Source organism: Pogona vitticeps, chromosome 15 (assembly GCF_051106095.1).
Source record: "Pogona vitticeps strain Pit_001003342236 chromosome 15, PviZW2.1, whole genome shotgun sequence".
NCBI classification, from domain to species: domain Eukaryota; kingdom Metazoa; phylum Chordata; class Lepidosauria; order Squamata; family Agamidae; genus Pogona; species Pogona vitticeps.
The window spans coordinates 5192501-5217450 of record NC_135797.1 but is presented as its reverse complement, the minus strand read 5'-3'; the positions used below and the strand labels follow the sequence as shown (position 1 = coordinate 5217450).

The window sequence follows — 24950 nt, the reverse complement described above, 5'->3', positions numbered from 1 at the left end:
GACAGGAGAGCGAGAGCACTTCCAAACTTTATTTCAGCTTTATTCAGCTTATCCTCCCACCCCCACCCCCCCAAAATCTGAGCAGCCGAAAGCTTAACAAATTTTTGCACCAGCTTAATGGATGGAAGTTTTTTTTTTCTACTTCAGCATTAACATCTTCGCAAATGTGAGCTGAGTGACCTCTGACCTCATCACACTGCTTGATAAACCAAAGTGCGGTGGCCTCTAGTTTCAAAACCCAAATCTGACGATAATCAGACCAGAAAAACGCTCCAGAGAAATATATGATTTGTTTCTAGCCTCAGGATCTCGTTCCTTGAGCCCCAATTCCACTGGGGCAGTCCCTGCCTGCAAGCTTTACTGTCTAAAAAAAAGCGGAAATGAAAAAACAGCCTACATGAGGACGGGTTGGCAATAAAAGAGCAGAGCTTTGAAAAGTTATTTTTAGGGACAATATACTGATTGTGAGGTTCAGGTAGGGTCGAGCCAAACAAAGTAATTTTCAGTGCTACGGAGAATTGTCCTTCATGAGGACTAGTGGCATGGTTTGACTTCATATTCGGGCTTCTTCAATAGCATTATCTTGGCCATTTGCTAGATCTTAATTTGTACGTGCAGTGGGGTATAAACAGCGTGCATGTGTAAGTGCTGCACGGATTGAATTTCTCCATCGTCACAGAAAATTTATCCTGTATCCCAGCAGCCCCATTTTATTTGATTATTCTCCGATCTTCCTGCTTTGCTTCCAAGTCCATTAAGTCTATTAATCACCAGCATCATCCGTGTCAATATTTGCTGAATATTTCTATATGGCTTGAGAATGAAGCAGGAAACTGGTAGAACAAATTAGACAGAAAAGGTAGGAACGATGAAAAAAAGAAGGCAGAAAGAGTAAAAAAGGGGAGAAAATTTTTTGATTTTTAATATGTATTTATTTAGAATTTGCTGAGTTAGAAAGGGAAAGAAATTTAAAAAAAAGAAGGAAGGAAAGTGGAAGGGAAAAATGAAAAAAAAAGATGGCTAAAAATCGAATAAATAAATAAATAAATAAATAAATAAATAAATAAATAGGTCAAGGCAATAAGGAATGTATTCGCGAAGGCTCAATAAGGAACGAATGAGGGTCTCCGCAGCGGATGCGCTGCTGGGTCTCTGGCCCTTTAAGTCGAAGCAACCCCCTCCTCTTGTCCCTCGGCGGCCGCCGTAGCCCCTTCCGGCGAGCGCCCCCCACGTGACCCAAACAGCGGCCGCGCGGCAGAGCAGCCGCTTCCGGTGCTTTCTGGAGCCGCCGCCTGGGAAAGGGAGCCGCGGAGACGGTGCCTCAGGTGAGGGAGGAAGAGGAGGAGGAGGAGGAAGAGGAGGAAGGGGAGGGGGCCTGCCTGCCTTCCGCTGCCCCCCCCTCAAAAGCGGGAGGGGGGAGGAGCAGGAAGCCCTCGGAAGAGCCCCCCCACGTGACCCAAGCCGTTCTCTCAACCTTTCTCCTCCCCCCCCTCTGGTGGGGGGCTTTGGAGGAGAGTTAAAGGGGGAGGGGCTTTTGGGGGGGAGGGGCTTGCCGGGACCCCGCCCCCTCCCAGGTCTCGGGCACTCCAAAGACTTTTGGGGAAAGTGGGGGGGGGAAAGGTGGCTTAAAAGGTTTTGGGACTACCACTCCCATCATCCCCCGTGGTCCATCCTGTTGGGGAGGGGATGATGGGTAGTCGTCGGCCAGAACGTGTGGAGGAGGGACAGGAGGGGGGTTTGCTGTGAGGAGGGGGGTAGAAGAGAAAAAGGTGGGGAGAGGGCGATGGGATGGATTCCATCATCATCATCACAACAAAAACAATATCACATTTTATTATTATTATTATCATTATCATCATCATTATCATCATCATCGTTGTTGTTGTTGTTGTTGTTTTGTTGTTATTGTTATTGTTATTCTTTTTTCATCATCATCATCATCATCATCATCATCATTATTATTATTATTATTATTATTATTATTGGGCTTTACAGCAGCATATATTCCAGTAAAACCAATAATGTACCAGCATGCAATCCATTTTCTCACAACTGTGATTGATATTGATATCAATATCAATATCAATATATATCTCTATCTATCTATCTATCTATCTATCTATCTATGAATGAATGAATGAGAATGAATGTATATATAGAATATATATATAAAAGGGAATTGGGTCCCTCCTGAGGAAAGGGGATGGTGGTAATGGTAATGGATGGGCTTACTTGTTGTGTTAATTGAACTGTGTTCCGTCTTTCGAGGTTCCCTCTGTCTAGATCTGCTTAAATACGGGGCATAAAGGAAGCAACGATGTAGGAGAGGAGGGAAGGTCACAGAAGAGCCTCCCTGTCGTGCATGTTATTATTCCACTGGAACTGTTGATCGAGGACACACATGTTGATTGGTGCAATATTGCTGCTGCTGCTGCTGCTTCATCATCATCATCTCTGAATGGCAGAGCTGGAAGGGACCCTTTGGATCAGGGAGTCCAGCCCCAGTCAGGGAGGCCCAGCCGGAGTGTGGGGGGGAATTGAACTCCCAACCTCTGGTTCTGCAGCCAGAGAGCTAACCCACTGAGCTCTCCAGCAATTCTTCCGTTTAAGATTTCAGTGTAAAACAAACTTTGAGAAGCATCGTCTGTGTGCTTTATAAGTATCTGAAATTTGCGCCAGAAACAAAAATAAATAAATTACAATTGAAATAAAAATAAAATAAAAAATAATGCTTTTGATGAAGTGCCTACAATCAGGAAAGATCGTGCTGTAGTATGTTACTCTTCTTGGGTCACTAGATTTTTTAGTTTATTTTTTACTGTAACCAACATATCCCTTCAGATACCGTGCCATATATATCCTTAATATTTTGCCCCATGTTTGGGACGGACGGTATATCCATCCTCATTTTTCTCCCCGGTAGATCTTCTGTTCTTTTGATTTAAAGGAACTAAACACTCAGTCCCATGCCTTTGTGTATCTAAAAATGTCCCCAGGTTGGTCACTGTGTTAATCTGTTCCGGCGAAAACAGCAGAGAACCCCTGTGGTATTTTAAGGAGTGTCACACTTTATTTGCCACAAGCTTTTGTGAATGAGAGCTGGAGGAAAGCTCTGTCTGCTTGGTTTCCTTCTGCTTTCTCAGGCCACAAAAGTGGCATTGTGGATTGCTATGGGCGAGTGAGAAGTGTGAATGAAGATAGACCAGGCATTTAAAGACTGCAGTTGGACCTGCAGAGTCTTCTCCTGGTTTCTGGTTATTGAAAGTATTGGCAAAGAGCACTGACTCCAGTCCTCTGAAGATGCCGGCCACAGAGAGACTGGTGAAACGTTAGGAAGAACAACCTTCAGAAGATGGCCAACGAGCCTGAAAAACCCACAACAACCATACTGGCAAAGAGTTGTTTTAATTGATTTATTTTTTTTCATGTAGAAACAGAGCAAGAGGATGCTGTGTAATAACCCTGAAGCAGCAGACGGTGGATCTTTCTGATAGTACCTTCCTTTGAGATCTTTGTGATTTATGTTTTCCGCCAAATGTCATAACCAGTCGCTGTTTCTCTCTCTCTTTCTTCCAGAGCCTGCCAGCTGTGGTCGGGGGCCCAGAAGCAGAATGGAAGCCACAGCCTTAGAGAGCCTGATTGAGATGGGCTTCCCGCAGAACAGAGCGTACGTGTCCGCCCCTCTGGGACGCAGGGCTGGGGACGCATCAGATCGGGAGCCGAGATACATGTTTTGTCTAACGGCCCTGCGGTTTGAATGCATGGGGTGGGGAATCCCTTTGTTCGGGGTAGAGACCGTGTTGCGTTTTCCAGAAGGATAGGGTGCGGTGTGTGGGTTTTTGTTTCGCTTTTCCAGGAAGCTCCCCTGCCAAGGTGGCCTGCTTTCTGGAACATCATGATGAAGAGACCTGTGATCTCTGAAGCTTACATCCTTTTTAAATGCATTGTTGGTTGGTGTAGGCAGATAGGGCCACGACAGGAATTTTACCATTTGTCCGGTGGCTAACACAAACACAGCAGGGGCCCCCTTATCCGCAGGATCCGTATCCACTGATTCACTCATCCGCAGTCTGAAAATATTAAATTTTTGTTTAAAAGAGTTCTAAAGTGAAAGTTAAATTTAAACAGCCTTGGCTATAATCCACATTTTTCTGCATCTGAAATGGGTGGATTGGAACCAGTTCTTTGTGGATCCAGTGGTCCTGCTGTATTGCTTTTTGTGTAGCTAGTCCTTGTGCGATTGTTTTGGATGGTATTATCCCTTTAACACAGTAGTGCGTGCATTTAGTAAATCAGTTGCGACTTGCAGGGCATGCTTATAGGGGTTTGGTGACGAAGAACCCGAGCACCTTGCGCATGAGGCCGTAAGGCAACACGGATTTTAAAGACCTGTGAATCAAAGCAGCATGCAAAGGTGTCCTCGGGCGTTGTCTTAAATCAGTGTATGCTTAGCTTCTGCCTCGTGGCTGCTTCATTCACTTTCAGACCAAGGGGGTGTTGTAACAATAACGGTGATGATAATAGCAGCTGCGTCCATGTGTCCGGGTTCCACATCATGTTGCCTAGGAAGCTCATGCGTAAAGCACATGGCTTGAAAGTTTGAGGAAGCCGGAGAGGTGAAATAGGCTAGGTTGCCCAAAGCCAGCTTAGGAAAGGAAAGGAGACCGTTCGGAAGAGGCCTGAGTTCAGACGGGATTGATTGCATCTTGCGTCTCCTTTATGCCCCCAGAGAGAAGGCCCTCGCCTTGACGGGAAACCAGGGCATAGAATCGGCGATGGATTGGTACGTATTGCCTCAGCGCCTTCCTCCCTGCTTCAGACAACGGCTCTGCTTTTAAAAAATGCTTACCCCACGACCCCTTCTTGTTAACACCAGGCTCATGGAGCACGAAAACGACCCTGACCTGGATGAGCCGTACGTACCCCCGCAGGGCCACGTCCTGGCTGCGGAGGAGCCCCCCGAGGGAAGGACCGCGGAGTCTTCGGAGAACAGATCAGGTCAGAGGAAAAAAAAAACCAGGAGGGGATGAGAGAGGAGGCCTGGCTGTGGCCTCACCTTGCTCAGGAACCCACGTCATATTGACCGAGCATAACTCTTTCCCTGCAGCTGAGAGCAGAGTTGGTTAATGGTGACTTCCGGAGCCAGAAAAATACTCTTGATTTAAAGAGAAACCCAGCTTACACACTTCCAGAGAAGGTTGTGCTGGGAATATTGCCCAAACCTAGGAAAAGTTATTCCTTGCTTCTTGATGCCAGTGATGGGTTCAAGACTCTCTGTAGACTATTAAAACAACAACAATACGCCTCCGGAGGTGGGGGGAGGTTCCTCTGCCTTCAAACCAAGCTGAGCACCACTTGTTTGGACGCAGGAGCCCCCCAAGGTTCAATGTGTTGGCCTTCATCTGGGTCGTATCCTTGATCCCACAACCTCATTGCTTGCTTAGACAGAAATGAGAAATAAAATTCCCTAGGGATCAGTGCCCACAGTTTCAGTTATCCAAGATCTAAAAATATGAAAAGAAATAATTTTTTTCCACGTTTTACCAGAACTGACCACCAGAGGGAGCCATAGACCATGCTACGAATTCTTGTTGGTGAAGAATACATAGCCTGGTCTCTGACACCTTCTAGTGGCCAGTTATGGTAATGCAGATAGTTTTTTTTTCTCTTTTACCATTCTATTTATCTGTCTGTCTCTAGTGTTTGCTATTGTCCGTGGACTCCATTCCCTGTGGATATGGGGTCGTGCTTTATCTTGCCCTCAGATGGTTAAGGCCCCCGTTTACTCTGGGATGGGGCAGATTGACCGATAGACTTCTTTCCTTACAAGCTGCTTCCTCTGAACCCTGAGGAATAGGTTGTAGAATAACAGCCTCCTTTCCCTCCTCAATCCACAGATCCTACGTTAGAGGAGCTGACGGAGGAAGACAACAGACGTCCCCTGAGCGAGGAAGAGAAACGGGAGCAGACGAAGAGGTAGAGATTGTGGTTCAAGGGGGTTAAAGCACCTGGGAAGGAAAGAAGCTGATCCCAAGCTGAACAAGAGACCTGTTTAGTTTTTGCAAGGATGAGACTGTTTCCCCTCAGAAACTGTTAAATGATGTTCTTCTTCTTTTCTGCTGTCAAATCCCTCTCCAAAATGCCCTGCCCTGCTCAGGGCTTGCAAACTCAAGCCTGTGGCTTCCTTTAGGGAGCCCGCCCATCTCACATTTGGGTCTTCCTCTTTTCCTGCTGCCTTCCATTATTCCCTTCATGATGGCCTTTTCCAGACAATCTTGGCTTTCCCTGAATTATCTCTGGAGTCAAAAATGTTGAAACGGAAGACAGCCTCCGTTTCAACATTTTGTGCCTCCAGAGATCATTCAGGCTTGGTTTGATCGAGGACCCCCTTGTTTATCTTCCTGGCAGCCCAGAGTATCTGCAAAGCTGTTCCCCAGCACGATGGTTTTTTTAGAGTAATAATAATTGTGTGGCCATCAAGTCCTTTCTTACTTTTGGCAACCCTTTTTAGGGTTTTTCCAGGTAGAGAATAAGAAATGGTTTTCTGTTCCCTTCCTCTAGGGGGAGCCCTGGGGACTTTGCAGCTGGCCCAAGGCTACACAGTCTGGCTTTACTCCCAGGAGGCACAAGGGGGGGGGGGAATCGAACCTGTGGCTCAGAGGTTAGGCCCTTTACAGTAAGCCTAATAATAACGAAAGGAGAAAGAGACAGTGCGTCTCAAAAGTTCCAAGCGTTCTGTATGCTTTGTTTTGCTCTTTTCATCCTGGTCCTTTCCAGACCAGGATGTAGGGATTATGGGTGTTGTAGTTAAGTCCTGGGATTTCTTAGGGAAGGCTGAGGCTGTCTTAGGAAGGAGCCAGCCAGCCCTCCTCTTGACCTCCTTTGTGGCTTCCAGGATGTTGGAACTGATCGCTCAGAAACAGCGGGAACGCGAGGAGCGGGAGAAGCGCGAGAACATCGAGCGGGAGAAGCAGCGCCGGAAGCAGGGCCAGGAGCTCTCCCTCATCCGCCAGAAGCTGCAGGAGGACGAGATGAAGAAGCTGGCTGAAGAGAGGCGCCGGGAGAAGCTGGAGGAGAAGCTGGCCAAGTGAGAGCACAGGGGTGGTGGTGGTGGCAGGTGGGGAAAAAAAGGAGGGAGGAGAAGGATGAGATGAGACTGTGCCTGCGGAGTGGAGAAGCAGCAGCAGCGCACTTTGTAGCGCTGGTTTTACATTTTCCCAAATCAAAATACAGCAGGTCCCTCTTATCCGCGGGATCAATATCTGCTGATTCACTCATTCGCAGATTGAAAATACTAAGCATATTGTATCTATGAAGTTAACAGAACTGACTCCTAGAGGGCGCTACCAGTAGGTCCCTCTTATCCGTGGGATTGATATCCGCTGGTTCACTTATCCACAGATTGAAAATATTAAGAATATTGTTATCTATGAAGTTAACAGAACTGATCACTAGAGACCATGCTTAGTATTTGCTATTAAAATAGCATTTGTGGTCATCCACGTTTTTCAGCATCTGCAGGGGGGGCCTTGGAACCGATCCCCTGCAGATATGGGGCCCCTACAGTAAAGGCAGAGGAATGTAGGGTGCAAGCCCCATTCCCCTGTCTTCACGGTGACTTTGTAGTGTTTTTTTTTTCAGAGTTTCATAGATCGTGGTCTTTCCCATCATCCTTCGTGCAAAGATGGCCAGCAGCTCTCTGGGCTTCCAGGGGGTCTCTCCCAACCTTACCTAAATATCTTGGGGGGGTGGGGTGGGATCAACCCTGCTAGCGGAATCTAGAAAGAATCTCTTGGAAGGAAGGGTGTCCGCTTATCTCCTTCTGAGCAACGGGGGAATTTTCAGAGAGCCCTCCGACCTGAATTAGCCTCCCTAACCTCTCTTGCTCCCCCTTAAAACTGCTCTTATTTCCAGGCAGCGGGTTCGAGAGAAGATTGAACACGACAAAGCGGAGAGGGCAAAGAAGGTGGGTGAGCCGCCGGGCGGAAGGTCCCGGAATTTTCTCCTTCGAAGCTCAAAGGTGCAGTTACTCCATCCGGTGGGACGCCTTCATTGCTACCCTGGTCAGTCCGACGGGACAGGATACGCAGAGCCGGATCATATTTAATTTTGATGAGGGATGGGGAATCTCCGGGAGTACAGGGCGGTTCTGGTCTGTGGAGGCTTCCTTCTTTGGGAGGCTGCCGAGGAGAGGAACGGCTTACTCTTGATTTCCCCTCCCCGTCGCTCAGGGGAGACGCTTTCTGCACAGCGCCGGGCCTCTGTGCTGTAAATTAAAAGAGTTAGGAACTGTGTTTAGGCCAGGCCAGGGGCTGATTTAATTTTGGAAAGGTTAGGCAGGAGATCCCTGCAAGAGGTGGACCCCAAAATGCTCCTACCCCCCAAAAACCTACAGTGTTTTGAAGCTGTGGGGGTGCGAGGACATCCCAAATGCCGGGGGGGCTCCAGTGATGGTGTCTGAGGGCCGAGGGCATGATCAGGAGACTCTCAGGAGGGCCGGATTCAGCCTAAGGGCCTTCCACCCCTGCTGCGAAGGCCTCTGGGTCTAGGTTGCCCCCCCCCCCCGATAGTTCCTCCTACATCCACTTTCATCTCTGCCTTCCAACGAGATGACCAACGAGCAGAGAACTCGGTCCTAACTGGGTTGTTTTTCTTCCTGTGTGGTTGGGCTGGTTGTCTCCCAAAGCCTCTTTTGCAAAGATTAAAAATGGTGCCCCCCCCCCAAGATCTCATTGAGGCCCTCCCTCCTGTGCAAGGTGGTGTTTTTGGCTATGCAGTCTATGGATTTTGAGAAACTTGAGTGGGACTAGAATGAGCTTTTTTCAGTTTCTGATTCTTTCTGCCTGTCCTGCTTTGCCTCCAATGACCAAAGGTATGTGTGGCTTTCTTTCCTTTCCCTCCTCCCACTTAATCCTCAAGAGTGACCTTGTGAAGTAGGATCCAGCAGAGAGAAGGACAAGCTCAAAGCCCTGTGTTCAGTTTCATAGCTCAGCGTCAAGAGTTCAGACTGGGCTTCCCAAGCCCCAAGGGCGTTCGTTGCATAGCTTGTCAAACATTAGAATCTTATTTTCCATTTAGCCCTCTAAACCGCGTACTCCACACCATCCAGCCCTATTTCCCTGGACTGGGATACCGTGGGTTTTAAGAGAAGATTTCTCTGTTGCTGTGTCTCAACGTGCGTCTGCTTCACCGGATTGTAATCTGGGAACGTTCATATGAAAGAAAGCTGCTCTTTTTAAAAGATCGCCGTCCTTTTGCCTCTGTTTTAGTTTTGTTGTAGAGGAACACCAGGGATCGCATAAGAGAAACTCAGGGGGAAAAACTTCCTAACTGTTAGAGCAGTATAAGAATGGAACCAGTCACCAACTGTTAGAGCAGTACGACAGAGGAACCCATGACCTCGGGAGGTGGTGAGCGCTCCCAGCGCTGGAGGCGTTCAAAAGAAAAATTGAACCCCCGTCTGTCCGATGTGCTTTGATTTGGATTCCTGCCTTGAGCCGGGGGTTGGACTTGATGGCCTTATAGGTCCCCTTCCAACTCAACTATGATTTTATGGATTCCATGAAAAATGAAAAGATCCTGCGTGTGGTCTTTTCATAACCCACAGCAGTGAGTGCTTGAATCCAATCCAGAGTCTTATTCATCTTGCGCTTCATTAGATTCTCTTTTAATTTGTCTGGGGCCAGATTTCTCTCTGTAGAGAACAGGACAGGTTCCTGAGTTTGTGTAAAGGCGTCGCGGTGGCTCTTTCGTTACTTAAAAAGCTGCGCTTCCTTCCTTCCCTTTTCATCCCAGTTTGGCGGTGGCTGCAGCACCTCTTCCCAGTCGTCGGCCCCACCGGAGCCAGTGGCTCCCGCCCCGGTCCCTTCATCGCCCAGCCAGGAGCCCCCCGTCAAACGGGAGTACGATCAGTGCCGGATACAGGTAAGGCAGCGCCAACGGAGGGAGAACGCAACCCTGAGGCTGGTTGGTCAGCAGAGATGGGCATGGCTTGGACTACAAAGCTCAGAATCCCCTGGCACAACCAGAGGCTGTTAGTTTGGGGATTCTGGGAGGGGTTAGTCCACTGTGCAACCACCCACCCACCCCTCCCCACCGACACGGGACCTGATCCTGCCAATTAACAAGGGTACAGTGGTGCCCCAGGTAATGATTATTTTTATTTATTTATTTATTTATTTGATTTTTATCCCGCCTATCTGGACCAACGGTCCACACTAGGTGGCTTATAATAAGCGGGATTACCCCGCTTGATGACGAATCCACTTCACGACAATGTTTTTGTGATCGCAATTGTGATCGCAATACAATGTTTTAATGGGCTTTTTTGCTTCCCGACGATCGGTTCCCTGCTTTGGGAACCGATTCTTCGCATTACGACGATCAAAACAGCTGATTGTCGGGTTTTCAGAATGGCCGCGGGCTGCTCAAAATGGCTCCCTGCTGTTTTTAGGAGGCATTTTTCGCTGCACAGGCACCCGGAAATGGCCGCCCTATGGAGGATCTTAGCTGGATGAGCAGGTATTTCGCCCATTGGAACGCATTGAATGGTTTTCAATGCGTTTCAATTGGCTTTTTTATTTCGCTTGACGGAGATTTCCTCGCTGGAACGGATTATCCTCATCAAGCGAGGCACCACTGTATTAATAATAGTGTTAGAACTGTGGAGCTGGAAGGAATCGAACCCCCAACTCCGCAGGCAGAGACTGGAATCTCCGAGCGGCCCAGCAGCTCATCCGCCCGGCCTCTTCCTTCCCTGGCAGGTGAGGCTGCTGGACGGGACGTCGCTCACCCAGACCTTCAGAGCCAAAGAGCAGCTGGCGGCCGTCCGGCTGTACGTGGAGCTGAACCGCAGGGACGGCGGGGAGGACCCGTTCGTCCTCCTCACCAGCTTCCCCCGGCGCGTCTTCACGGAAGAGGACATGGAGAAGCCCTTGCAAGAGCTGGGTAAGCTGGGCGGGGCCGGGGGGGGGGGGGAGAGCTCGGAGGCATCAGAGGGAGGGTCTCGGCGGGAGATGGCTTTGCCCATGCAGGAAACTGGCTTTCTCTTGGCCAGTTCGAAACCCTCAGTTTTATGCCTTGCTGGCGAGCGAACCTGGCGCCACCTAGCCACAATCGTAGCTTCTCAGGCCACTTGGCAATCCTTGTTCGTGGCCCCACTAGCCGCTGCCCTGTCCGGGATCTGCATTCCCGGGTCTCCGACCACCCGGTGGTGCCCATGGTCCGATCGCTAGGGAGCGTCTGCTGCGGTTGCTCCTCCTGTCCTCAAACACCGGCCACTGAAACCATTGCTTAAATGGTAAAGCTGCCGTTGGGGAAATCCTCCTGACACACGAGGCATGCTCTAGTAGTAATTAGCCACCAGCTCCAGGCCCCGACCGCCTTGTGTTGGAGGACACAGGATCAAGGAAGGCTTAAACTCTTAAGCATGTCTGCCTCTTTCATAGTCTGTTTCAAACGCCTGCCCTCTCCTTTTAACCAGAGACGCCAGGAATTGAACCTGGGACCTTCGGAGCAGGCGCTGCACGCCCTCCGTCGTTTAGAGCCCTCTTCTCTAATTATTGTGCGGCTGATCCATAGAACGCTGCCATTTTCCCCAAACAGAGGGAGACTTTAAAGAATCACTTCTCTATATTGATGCATATCCCATAGACTGCGTTCCATTTAATTACAAGAGCCGTACTCCTCAAATTTAAATATACCGCTGAATACTGGAAACGGGAAGGCAGCTAAGGATTGTCGGTGGCCATCAACATCATTTTAGCTGATGTGATGATTGATTTCTGCTGTTGTTCAGTGGCCATTTTGGAGATCCTATTGTCTAAAGTCTGCGTTAAACTTTGCCGGTTGCCAGTCTCGCTATATACCCAAAAAGGGCAGACCTCCCGAGGTCACAGAAATGAAGAAGGCTCCTCTCGGTCGGATTTCCTCATTTACGCGCCTGGGGTGGGTGGTGGGTCCTTCTCTCTCACTTGCCAGCATCCTCTGTCCTCTCTCCAGGTCTGGTGCCTTCGGCTGTGTTGATCGTGGCTAAAAAGGGCAACAGTTGAACATTTGGCTCCTGCGCTCGCTTGGATCTCAGCCCGCTTTCCCTCGCTGCTGCCCGTGGAGGTGACTCTCACCTTTCCTCACAGCCCCCCCCCCCCCCCAGTTTCTCACACCTAGCTCTGACTGTGGAGGACCCAAAGCAGCAGCAGCAGCATCTCCTAGGGCTGGGATCCTGAACGAGGGCTGAAGGAATAGAGGGGCGGGGTGGGTAAAGAAGATTTGGGCTTCCCCGGTGCCCCTGAATGGGGAGAAATTGGTTCACAACTTGGACCATCCTCCCTGGGGGGGGGCACCACGCCGTGAATAAAACCTCTTCCTATGCCTGCTTCTTGTGGTGGCTTCCTTGACAAAAAAAAAGAGGTGGAGATCCTGGTTCTGCCGGATTTGAAAGCAGAGGCAAGTTACTGTGGTTCCCCCAAATAAGTGCAGAATAAGCAGGATTTTAAGGGTTTTATTTTAATACATAGGGGAGCGCGCTGTCCATTTCTGGCATGGCGTATGGCACAGACTTCCTAGAATCCGCACTGTTGATCTCAAGGGTGAAAAGCCACCTCTGTCCACGCGGCTAAAATCAGAAGAGGGCTGCTGAGCTGGCCCGCCCACCCGGGCTGTTTTCTCCATTTGAGTCTGAACTGCCGGGGATGCAAGCGGACACCAAATCCTGGCGAAGGGGGTGCGCTTAGGTTTGCTCCTTCTCATCCGCTCTTCCGCGGTCTAGGTCCGACTAGGATGGCCAGACCCCAACTCACGAGACCTGAAGAAGCAAAGAAGAGAAGGCATTTTGTGTGACAGCAAAGGGGGAAAAAGGTGGGGGCTCCCACTCTTGCATATGGTGCAGGAGCAGCAGGGCCCGGACAATCAAACTTAGGTAGTTTAGCGAAAGGGGCAGGCAGGGTAGTGGTATAAAATAGCCCCAAATTAGGGAGGTTCCTTTTTCTGAGTAGAGAATCTCTTGCCTAACAATTTATTTCCAAGTTAAGGAAACAATTCCAAGCCTCAAACACTTTTGTCAGTTTCAAGCCCTGCCCCCCCTGCTGAAAAATGTGGATCATGAACACTATTTTAATAGCAAGCATTCTGTATAGCACGGTCTCTGGCTCCTTGTAGCAGCCCGTTCTGGTAGCTCCCATCTTCAGAAATAATATATATTTCTAGGATTTTTAAAGAAATATTTTGAGACTGGATCAGGGAATCAGTGGATACCGATCCCCACAGATAAAGGCATGCGCCTGTCCTTTGGTGGTCATCAAGGGGAGAGAGATGGAAAAGAGCATCTTGCAAAGGAGTACGATTGCTTTTAATTAGGGGAAGGGGGGGGAAGGAGCCTGCGGGGGTGCAGAGATGGTCAGGCTTCTTAAAATCCCATCGTCCCCCAGCCCATGGTCACAGGCTGGTGAAGGGTGGGATCCAGCAACGTTTGGGGAGCCACCGTGTCTGTGTGTCACTGATGTGGGAAGGGTCTATTTAGCTCTCAGACCATCTCCTTTGCTAACGAGACATCTCAAAGGGGGAAAAAAGACTTTGGCCAAGATACCAAGAGAATTGTGGCAAGGCCACTTTTACTTATTTCAAATGTTCTTACCCTTTGCATCCTAAGTGTGCATCCCTATCGGTGAGTCTACAATACTAAAAGGATCAAACAAATGTCACACTAAAAATAGTAAACAAAAGCAACAGCAAAACATGTTCTCAGCAGTAAAGTACGGCAACCCACTTAAAAACACGATTGAGGCAGCCGGTCCTTGAGGGAAAGCCTGCCTGAGGAGAAAGGTTCTTGGCCTGCTTGGCGAAGGAGAGCCAAGGTGTGTGTGTGTGTGGCAGCCTGGTTTCCAGTGGCAGGGAGTTCCAGAGTCTGGGAGCAGCCACCAAGATTCCCCAACAAGGGCACCTGTGAAGGTGATGGGATCGAGCTGTGGGACACAGGTGTGTGTGTGTGTGAGAGAGAGGGGGGGGTGATCCCTGTGACCAGTGAGCAACCCAGCTGCCGCATTTTGGACCTGCTGAAGCTCCCTGATGCTTCTCTGAGGCAGCCTCTCCCCTGGCAGAGGGCCTGCAAGTATTAAATAGCACAGAAGACGCAAGGGGGACCCTGAGGGACCCCCGAAGCCCAGGAATCCCCCCCAAAGCACCACTTTCTAAACCCTCTCCTCTGCTTTGGGCTCGATCCTCTCCCCTAAACTCTTTATCTTCTCTTTTGGACTAGATTCCCCCCCAATCTCTGGACTAGATCCTCTCCCCAAAAAATCTCTATTTCTTTGGACTAGACCCCCTCCCCTCCGGCAATCTCTTACCAGCCATGCTGCCTGAGGGCTTCGGGGATGATGGTGGTGGTGGTGGGTTGTGTCCCCCCCGTTCCCTCGGCTTGCCCACCGACCCGGGGTGTGTGTGTCTCCCTTTTTCCTCCCCACTCCCCCACCCCGTCGCCGCCCAAAGGAGGCCCAGCGGCACTCTGCCCGTGCTCAGAGGCCCCCTCGCCCTTCCCCCCGAGCCTCACCCACGCTCAGGAACACCTGGAGGTGGGGGATCTTCTTGTTCAGCCTCCACAGCTGCCCGGCCTGGGAGTGGCGGATGCCGTTGAAGACCCAGAGGCCAGAGCCGATGAAGGCGGCCGAGCTCAGCAAGCGGCAAGCCGGGGAGGAGCAGAAGGGCGGCCGGTACTCGGATTCCTCGCTCGCCATGGCTTCTTCGGCGGGGCAAGATGGCGGCGCCCAGGGAAATCCACGCCGGAAGGGCCGCCGCCCCCTTCCAGCCGCTCCGCTTCCTGCCTGCTCTCTCTATGGAAGGACCTAGGCCCCCGTCCGCTCGCTCTAAGTCTCCGGGCGGCAACGCCTCCCCTGATTCTTTGTTCCGGGCTGAAAAGAAAACAGCCTTGTCAATTTTTTTTTTAAACCAAAGGCCCCATATGTAGTAAGGATTAAAAATGCTGTGTTTGTCAAGGAACTTCGATTTATTAGCCACCTCCTCCCTCCTCCACCAGCCCCCAGCTTTCCTTCCTACAGCCACATAATGGCTCGAAGAGGCATTTTCAACCCATATTTCATATCAATGAAAGTGATCCATAGTGCTTCCGGCTCACACAAAGTATCTTACATATTTTTTTTCTTTTCCTGCTGATCATTAAACAGGTTACAGTAAAAGAAACATTGGTAACTGAGCTATTTATTAATATTATAGATTCAGACACTATTACCGAAAGTGTGTGCTAAAAATAAAGAAAATAAAAAATATAATAGCCACCCAAAGTGATTTCACTGCTATCTATTGTATCTAGTGCTCTAGACTTCCTTTGCAGGTACTGACAGCCTCGGATTGAACAGCTTTTGCTGAAGGGAAAAGCAAAATAACTTTTTAGGCTTACACTTTTAAAAAAAAACTTGTTTTTTTCACCTCAGTTTGCTACCTTATGAATTCTGGAGGGTTTAATACTGGTAACCACAGTCCATAGAGGGGGGGAAAACATGCTTCAGAAAACAGACTACTGAATTAATTCGGAGAAATTTTATTTTTTTAAAAAAGCACACCTCCTGGCTCTCATAATCAGAAAGATCGTAAAAATAATCAGACTTCTTGCAAACTTTTCCGGCTGTCTACATAACAGTTTCAAAACACATTCAAAGGAGATTTTAAGTTCAGCTGGTTTTTATTCCATTGCACTGTAAGTCTGGTGGTATGTTTTATTCTCAAACTCTTCTGGTGTTGCGAGCCACGTCGAGTGAAGTTTTCAGTGGGAAAGTGATGACACAAATAGGAATTTAAGCTCATGTCCGCTTTCTTCTAAGGACGCATCCCACATTTTCCACAGTGCATTCCAGCAGCCTGTATGTCCTAATTAGTGAACAAGACCCTATTCACCGCCTTACAAGTTGTACAGTTCCAAGTAAAAGTAATTAACTAAGATGAAAGCATTTACTTTCCTTCTAGTCATAGCTGTTTCAGAAAACCCAATTTGTGACACCACTTCTCCACAAAGCTTTCATGAAGAACAAAACATAGGGTTTCTAGACGCTTCACCCACCATTGCATGGCAGGTGAACAAAATTCAAATTTAAAGTCATGTAGGACAGTATGTTAGGCTGGGAAGAGCCCTCCACGCATTTGAAATCCTGAGCAAAACTTTAAACAGCACAAAAAAATCTGTGATCAAGCTGCAGCCTCTAAGCCCCAACTTCAGCACCTTTGGGTGAAATTAACTAGCAGTACACAAGATTCCTGGTGAAGATTTGGGAATATTAACAAAGGGAGAAAATATAGAAAATAAAGTTCACATAGCTATTTTTAATACAAGAACAAAGCAGTGCAGGTACTGTATTAAGTTATTCAGCAGCAGCCCTTCAGTAAGCTACGGGCAAGACAGCCACAGTGATGTTACACCATCACTGAGGTAACATATAGGGGGGCTCCACTCTATATTCCTTCCAGGTACCTTTCGGCTTTCCCTCTTTCTATGTTGTAAAGGGACATGGTGGCGCTGCGGGCTAAACCGCAGAAGCCTCTGTGCTGCAGGGTCAGAAGACCAAGCAGTCGTAAGATCGAATCCATGCGACGGAGTGAGCGCCCGTCTCTTGTCCCAACTCCTGCCAACCTAGTGGTTCAAAAGCATGCAAATGCGAGTAGATGAATAGGGACCACCTCAGTGGGAAGGTAACAGCGTTCCGTGTCTAAGTCGCACTGGCCATGTGACCACGGAAGATTGTCTTCAAACAAAACGCTGGTTCTATGGCTTGGAAACGGGGATGAGCACCGCCCCCTAGAGTCGGACACGACTGGACAAAAATTGTCAAGGGGGACCTTTACCTTATGCTGTGCAGCAAAAGCAAGCCAAAATCAACATTTTGTGGAAACTTTAGCTTCGAGTTTCAGAGTGAGCTTTCGGTGACTGCCGTTACTTGCGGTTTTGGGCTACAAATCCAGGAATTCCCCTGCCTGAACGCTTCTATCGGTCCTCGTCATCCCCGTCAAAATGGCGTGGCTTCTTCTCAAGAGGGGAAGAGTGGTCAAAAACCCACAGACACGGATCAACAATCCTGTAAGCCAAGAACCAGGCCAGTGTATTTCATGGAAGCATTTCTGTGCGACTTAAACCCGGCACGATCCTTGGATTATCACCTTGGCAAGGATTTTTTCAAGTCTAGGGTGCTGCTTATATACCGCCCCGTAGTGCTTAAAACACTCTCTTGGTGGTTTACAACTTAATTACGCAAGCGACACATTGCTCCCCCCTTCAAAGCAAGCAGAAAACCCTGAGCTGGCTACCTGAGCCTGCTGGGATCAAAACTCAGGTCCTGAGCAGAGTCTTGACTGCAGTACAGTGGTGCCTCGCTTTACGATTGCCCTGTTTAACGACAAAACTGCATTACGACAAACTTTTTGCGATCGCTTTTGTGATCGCAAAACGATGTTTCCTATGGGGGAACTTCGCTTTGCGATGATCAGTTCCCTGCTTCGCAAAAACGACGATTTTCCAACAGCTGATTGGTAGTTTCAAAATGGCCGCCGGGTAAACAAAATGGTCCCCCGCTGTTTTCTGGGACGGATTCCTTGCTGCACAAGCAGCAAAAATGGCCGCCCTATGGAGGATCTTGCTGGACGGTGAGTTTACAGCCCTTTGGAACGCATTAAACGGATTTGAATGTGTTTCGATGGGTTTTTTCTTTTCGCATTACGTTTTCGTTCTACAGCGATTTCGCTGGAACGAATTAACATCGTAATGCGAGGCATCACTGTACTGCGGTTTAACTACTGCACCATGAGGATCCGATATAGACTCCACAGCACATAACAACCATGGCCGATAGGACACCTGGGTGTTCGAGAAGCACAGCAAGCTTTTAAAAGAAGCAGCTGTGCTTTACAAAAACTCTTTACCTACTTGGGAGGAAGAGAACCATGCACCGTCATTCCCAAAATTTACCCGGATCGCTCTCCTGTCGCAAAAATCTGATCCACAACGCCGCCAGCACCTTGCATGTTCTGTTCAGCAGCACAAGATGTCCCCAGCTCCTTTATAAAGTTGTTAAAGTTGTACAAATGCATGGCTCCCCCCCCCCCCCAAAGTGATACGTTTAGTGCAAAGTTCCAACGCTTTATTCAGCTCAGAATCCGCTGTCTTTGGAGCCAGGATCCTACAGATGTCCGTCCAGAGCATGACCCTTCCATGTTCAGCCCCCATGCAGCTACCAGGGTGGGTTGGTTGGTTGGAGTGGGGTGTGCTACTTTTTCCCAAACCACAGGCTCGCGGCTAGATCCTTGTCGGTCTCAATCGCTTCTTTCAAAGCTGCTACAGTCTTGCTTTCCTCATTTTGAGCATTGGACTGCTGTAAAGAATGGTGTTTATAGAACTCCTACAACCAAAGAGAAAACACAGGAATGAGGCAATGAAAAAGCTCAGGATGCCTCTGTGGCTTTAAAAAAACACATAACGCGGTATCCCGGGTCCCCTTTAAGAGAGTTTAAGTCTAATTTTAAAAAGAACAAAGAAAAATAGCAACCCACTTTTATGCAGTAACATGGTATTTTCCACATATAGGAATTAAAACATACTTTAATAAGATGTCTCAAAAACCAACTTTTTCTCACTTTTCTGTTGAGGGGGTCTTGACACGAACACTGCAAATCTCTGAGGCCATTTACAATTTAGTCTAAAATTCGACATGAAGGTTCAGACAGAGTCCTTCAAGGTCAGAAGCCTTAGCTGTTCTGACACAGTGAAAGCTTTATACATCATCCTCGTGGAACTACACAGCTGGAAGGGACCCTGTGGATCATCCAGTCCAGCCCGCCAAGGAGGCCCAGTGGGGGAATCAAACTCTGGCCCCACAGCCAGAGATCTAAAAGACTGAGTTATCTGGCTTTAGAGAATCCCTAGAAACCAATATCACAACTCTTCTCCCCCCCCCCCCCCATTGCACTCAATTCTTGGACCAATTTCCACCTATTTATGTTTCCTGATTAATTTAAAGTCGTATATCATTTATTCGTTCTCATGACAACTCTAGATCTAACCTTCTCCTTAGGAATCAAAATCTAAGCAGATCTGACAGAGGGCTGTCCAATTTTCTCTTGAATGCCTCCAGTGTTAGACAGCTTCATGGGTCGTGTTGTCGTACTGCTCTAACAGTTAAGGAGTTTTTTTCCTGTCATTCAGCCAAAATCAGGCTTCCTCTAAGACTGATTGCCCGCCAAACATCCACAACCGCCTACTTCGGAACAACATGGCGTTTCTTTTTTGGCTGCAGGGATGGGGACGCAACAGCAGCCCCCAGGACAAGTTCGGGGTATAATTCGGTGAGGATACCTAAGCACGCAATCTCAAGAAAGCCAGATTCACTGCGTTCATTTTTTTGGGGGGGGTCTCCTTCCTATTTGTTGTTGTTGTTTTGCACTGTCCACAAAAGAATTGTGGTGAAGCCTGAGAAAGTGGAATTTTCCCCACCAAAGCTTGCGATTTGTTTATTTACGGACCGAATACAAGGCATCACCCTCTCTTAGCTTCCAGCAATCCTCTCCACAGGTCTTCCCGGCAAAAATTAAAAATAAAAGTGGCTTCTTCTCATTACCTGCCACTTCATTCTATTAATTAAAGAGACTAAATATTGAAATTATAACGTAGGTAAAGCATGTACCCAAAATCTGGCTCAGTTACTCTAATCCTGAAGCTAGAAAAAGTTCCTTTTTTTGCAGGTGGGAGTGAACGACCATCTCCCAAAGGGCGTCACCCACCAGGGGCTACCAGGGGAGGATGGGCTTTGTAGTAGCCGAGGCATTTCAGCTCCCTCCCCCTCCTCCCCCCCCCCAATCATCCTCGCACCGCCGAGACCTTCAAGTTCTCCTTCCTGGCCTTCTCGGTCCAAGAGACCAGCCACAGCCCTAAGGCCATCGACCCGACCATCCCCAAGGCCGCCATCCCGCGACGCGAGAGCGCCATCCCGGAACGAGACGTCAAGGTCGGGGGAAGGGAAAGGGCGACGCACGACCATCGAGAGGAGGAGGCGGAAGCGGCTGGCCCGGCCAGAGCGCTTCCGCTTGAAACGTAGAGTTATGAAGATTAGAGGGGGCTACAATCGGTTCTCACGCCAGCTTTTGAGACTCTTTAGACTCTCCAGAATCTCCCACTATAGTAGAGAGGAGAAATCTGATTTATTGTCCTCAAGAAATCTATACAGGCGCTCCCTGAGTGTGCGACTGAGGGTTTACAACAGCCTTGCAGTGTAGTTCCCCTATTCATATTTGTAGGTCAGACACTGATTGGATTTTCCTAATACTACCAGCCCTTACCAAAAAGGAAACAGCCACTTGTATTTATTTACTTTCCTTCCTATGCCATTCTTATTTCCATGTGTGCAAGCTTTGTAGTTCTACAGAACATTTCCTCGGCCTAGATTTAGAAAAAAAAGCAGCTGGAGATCCTGGGTCTCTGCTTCTTCATGTTCTAATTTTTAATCTAATTATTAATCCGGACTCCACACTTGTTTGGTGAAGCGTTATGTGTAGCTACGAAAGCTTGCATATGCACAGGGCCACGGGCTCAGGAAGGACTCATAGATAATTTCGGCAGTGCCACCTGGTTGCTTTACAGAACTTTTAGCAACAATAACGAGGAGGCAGATGCTAGAGATCTCAGTCTGAAATTCAGAAGAACAAAATGGGTGGTGGTGGGGAATAAGTAAAGGAAGAATATACCTTTAATTCAGTTGGAAAAACTGGTTTCCGTATAGGATGGGAGCTGAGGGATACAACCAAACTTAAGGGAAATGTGAGGTTTGCGGAGGGACTGAAAAAAAAATACAGGAGAGGGGTGGCATCAGATAGCTTAGTATTTTGTAACCCAGGAACATCAGATGTGTTAGGCGAACATGATCGCTGGTGGCTGTGAATGATGGGAGTTGTAATCCCAATACATCTGAAAGATGGTCTAGGCTGGTTAGAGTCCCAGAGAATTTCACATAAACACATCTGATGGGCCGTTGATCTGTTGTGCTTGTTCTCGTCGCCATCCTTTATTTTAAAATGAAAATTTGCAAATACAGCCAGAAAGAAAGGAAGAAAGAAAGAATAAAAAAACACATGCAGTAAGTGAAAATTATGAGCTTGGAAGATACAGTATATTAAATTAAGTTATATATGTATGTATGTACCGTGTTTCCCCCAAAACAAGACAGGGTCTTATATTAATTTTTGCTCCAAAAAAACACATTAGGGCTTATTTTCAGGGGATGTTTTATTTTTTTCATGTACAGCAATCTACATTTATTCAAATACTGTACAGTCATGTCATCTTCTGGTTGCTGCACAAGCGTGGAGGGCGGGGTTTCACTAAACCTGTTTCAGATTAGCATCTGTAAAGAAAGACATGTTCATGGTTAGATAAAAAAAGTATGATTTTCTGTGCATACCGTCAGCGTCCTTATAATGATTTAGCTTTGAAATGCAGCATCAGGACTGGAACGGATGCAGAAGTCCACATACATACGAGGAAGAACAGCTGTATGCAGGATAATACCCAATTTATGAGGATCAACATACCCATAATCCTGCTTTCTGAGTAAGCCTTACTGATCTCATGGGTGTTCCGCTTACCTCCAATTTGGTAACTTTAAATCTGCAAAACACACCGAGGTTTAACGAAAGATCTCTGACCAGCGCGAAATTAGCTTTTCGTTAGAAATGTCCAACCGGAGGCCGGTGCAGGAGATATACAATCAGAATAAAAGAATCCCGAACCCAGGGCTTTATGCTGAGTGTCAGGATATACAAGTCCTTCCATGTCAAACCTGGTAAATACACCGTGGAAATAAATGTAATCCTTCTCTCATTTCCTTGGATAATAATAAGTCCCGAAGAATAGTAGAACTTGAAAGCTGATTCTCACTTCCTTGGTGGATCCGTCACAAAAATAGCATGACATTTGAAAGCCTCGTTATCACCTCAAGCATGGCTCTGTCACAACAATAACATGCCATTAAAGCCCCTATTAATAATAATCATCATGTCAATTTTGACTTAGGGTGACCCATTTTCAGGGTTTTCTAAGTGGAGAAGACTCAAAAGTGCTTTCCCTTTCCCTTCCTCTAGGGGCGCTGTGGGACTGCGCAGCTTGCCCAAGGCCACCCAGGCTGGCTCTTCTCCCAGGAGGCACAGGTGGGGGGATTCGAACTCCCATCCTCTGGATCCACATCTAGGGACCTAAACCACTGAGCTATCCAGCCAAGTGAAAAAGACAAAGCTCTGTTTCCACTTTGTTCCACATCACCCATAAATACTAATACCTAAACATCTCATTATTTCTTCACTGGTGCTCTTTCACAAATCGTCGTTGAAACTTGAAAGCCTCGTTATCACCTCACCCATGGATCTGTCAGAAACAATTGCAAAATGTAAGAACTTCACCACTACCTCAGTCAGGATAGCTGACGTCAACATTTTTCCTCTGGAAAAATCATGTCCCAGAACTAAATTTCCTTGTATTTCTCCTCCACTGCATTTCACCAACCATCAGGTCTGGATCCCTCCCCAGCACCACACGGCATTTTGCTTTCCGAGGTCAGGGATCAGAAGCCTCCCACTCTGTGCGCAAAACCAGACTTTGCTCGTAGCTGGATCATTCTTCACCGACGGTGAAAGGAGGGCTGTGGTGGGAAAGAAAAAACAGATCGTACAGATTGAAGTGGCCTGAATGAGATGCAGAGAGAGAGAAAATATCTCACAGATTGCCAAATACCACAGCAGGCCCTGCTCCCATGCCTTTGAACAGCAGCCACGGACTTGTGGACATAAGTCGGCCACTACGATTCTGATCCTCGTGGCCTTTAGAGCCTCAGCTGTTGAAGTCCAGGTGTCCGTCTCGAAGCGCAGGAGCAGGCAAGCTTGGGGAGGCTGGGTCAGTTGGCAACCCTCCGGCACTCATAGGGAAATGGCAGATACTCTCTCCCGGCTCCCTCTTAAGTAAGACACCTCCGACCCTGATCCGCCTTTCGCCGGAGGCCTGGTGACCGGCTCTTCTTTTTGCCCTGAGCTCATTAGCCGTTCTCAGGGAGTTTTCCATGAGCTCAGAGGGCGATTATAATATCCCCGGAGTAGATGGCTGATCAGGCCGCCCGCTGTCCTGGGGTAACCTCACCGACCCGGGTTCGGGCAGCCGCTCCTTCCCTTCGGACCCATTCTGTCCTCTTTGCCGAGCCGACGGGACAGGTTGTCTCCACCCGTGGACGTGGGGCCTTTTTCGGTGTCTCACTGAGGACGAGCAGCGTGGGAATGTGAAGGCAAGCCTTCCTCCGGAACACAAGACCTGCAGGAAAAGGTGAGAAAGGGGTAGGGGAGGAGAGGAGCGTGTGCGTGCAAATGTGTATGCTGTTGTAGGTAATAGGGACAGGCGATCTTTCCAAACACAGAGCCTGTTATGGCCTTCGAAGATCAGCAGCCATGCCGACGGCTGCTAAATTCATTTATTCATCATCGTCCTCTTAAAATTGCAGAGCTGGAAGGGACCCTTTGGATCATCCAGTCCAGCCCCTGTCAAGGAGGCACGGCGGGGATTCAAACTCCCAACCTCTGGCTTCCCAGAGGTTGAACCACTGAGTGTTGACTGAAAATTGTTGTTTTTCCCAGGATTTAGGGGCTGGGTGGTTTTCTCTAGGTGGATGAATCAAGGACCTCCCAAATCCCACATCCCAAAACCCTTATCCTAGAAGATTACGAGGGTGGGGATCTTTTAAAGGATCTTTTAAAACCCAAAATTGGGAGTTCAGGGAGAAGAGCCAGCCTGGGTAGCCTTGGGCAAGCTGCACAGTCCCAGGGCAGCCCTAGAAGAAAGGAGAAACCACTTCTGATTATTCTCTGCCGGGAAACCCTTGTAAAGGGTTTCCCTAAATTAGAAATGGTTTGACAGCACATCATGATGATGATGATGATGATGATGATGATGATGATATAACCCCAAGAACAGGCATTTTGACTTCTTTAGAATGAGGAAATCTCCCTATAAATGATGGAGAATCTCCAAACCATGAGATCTGGGAAACGAAGGTGTGGCCGTTTGGGGAACTTTATAGTACCAGGCTAAGAGCCGATGGGGGTTACATGTGAAGCTACTCCATCCTCCCCAAAACTGTGGGCAGGGGCCATTGTTTTCGATGTGTCAGAAAAACGCATCACATTGCACCAATTTCTGCAGTTTTTAGGCTCCTGAGATTAAACCAGCTATTTAGCAAAGCTCCAGTCCAACCCTATAGGCTGGCAAACAGAGCACCCCTCCACCACGTGGAATAGGAACGAGAGTTGCCAAAATTGGCGACTTTTGTCCTGACCTTGTCAGGACGTTAATAGCTGCCCAATGTGCAGAAATGTAACAAGAGGTGCTCTTCCTTGGCATGGCTTCTGCATAATTTCAGCCCGTTCTCTACCCCAGTTTTCGAGAAGTTAATTAATGTTGCTTTGGGCTGTTGAACCTGCTTCTAGCAAGTTTCATATGTTTGGGTGGTTGTTTTTCTTTTAAATGAATTTATTTTTCATTGATTCGTTTATTTAAAATATTTATACTCTACATTCTACCCAACTTGGATATTGTATAATATAGTACTCCAGCATTCAATATAAATATTTATAGGGCAGTAAAATAATAACGAAAGCAAGCGGCCACTTTCATGAGAAAGGCAGAGCATAAATATTTTAAACAAGCAAACCATAATGAATCAGTAATAAACCTCAAGGCGGCCTTTCTAGGGCTTCAGTTCTCCGGATAAGGCTGGACTCTGTGTCCCAGCTAGCCCTAAGCAGGACGATGGGCATTTTAGTCTAACAATAACGAAGGGTTTTCTGCGCCTGTTCATGGCCATCTGCTTCTTTCAGACGAAATTGATCTGGGAACATTTGTTTGCAGAAGATCTGTTCGTGCCCATGTGTGTAAA

The 24950-nt window shown here is 48.0% G+C and overlaps 2 protein-coding genes and 1 long non-coding RNA gene across 8 annotated transcripts in view; 2 read left to right on the top strand and 1 right to left on the bottom strand.

The window, feature by feature from the left end:
* Positions 1 to 1184: 1184 nt before the first annotated feature.
* On the top strand, positions 1185 to 12374 carry UBXN1 (UBX domain protein 1). The gene is made up of 10 exons (XM_072984434.2): positions 1185 to 1325; positions 3577 to 3667; positions 4730 to 4783; positions 4877 to 4998; positions 5898 to 5976; positions 6896 to 7087; positions 7915 to 7966; positions 9796 to 9924; positions 10764 to 10947; positions 12001 to 12374. Exons 2-10 carry the CDS (start codon positions 3612 to 3614, stop codon positions 12048 to 12050), a joined length of 918 nt encoding a protein of 305 aa, XP_072840535.1. The 5' UTR covers positions 1185 to 1325; positions 3577 to 3611; the 3' UTR covers positions 12051 to 12374.
* Positions 12375 to 12483: 109 nt separating this feature from the next.
* Positions 12484 to 20022, bottom strand: LOC144584826 (uncharacterized). Of its 4 annotated transcripts, none has more exons than XR_013539293.1 (4): positions 19865 to 20022; positions 17914 to 18389; positions 14543 to 14900; positions 12484 to 12802 (listed from the first exon to the last, which is right to left on the bottom strand). It is a non-coding gene; the product is annotated as an uncharacterized LOC144584826 (long non-coding RNA). The 4 variants fall into 4 exon arrangements; XR_013539292.1 differs by having other exon boundaries at positions 17918 to 18389; XR_013539294.1 differs by having other exon boundaries at positions 17960 to 18389.
* Positions 20023 to 22216: 2194 nt separating this feature from the next.
* Positions 22217 to 24950, top strand: part of LOC110080971 (uncharacterized) — a 7836-nt gene continuing 5102 nt past the window's right edge. For 2 of the 3 annotated variants that reach the window (XM_020797322.3, XM_020797321.3), the window contains exon 1: positions 22217 to 23344. The gene's annotated coding sequence lies outside the window, so the exon portion shown is untranslated. Of the gene's footprint in view, positions 23345 to 23533 lie in introns of those variants that run through there. The other variant, XM_078381930.1, reaches the window with a different exon arrangement.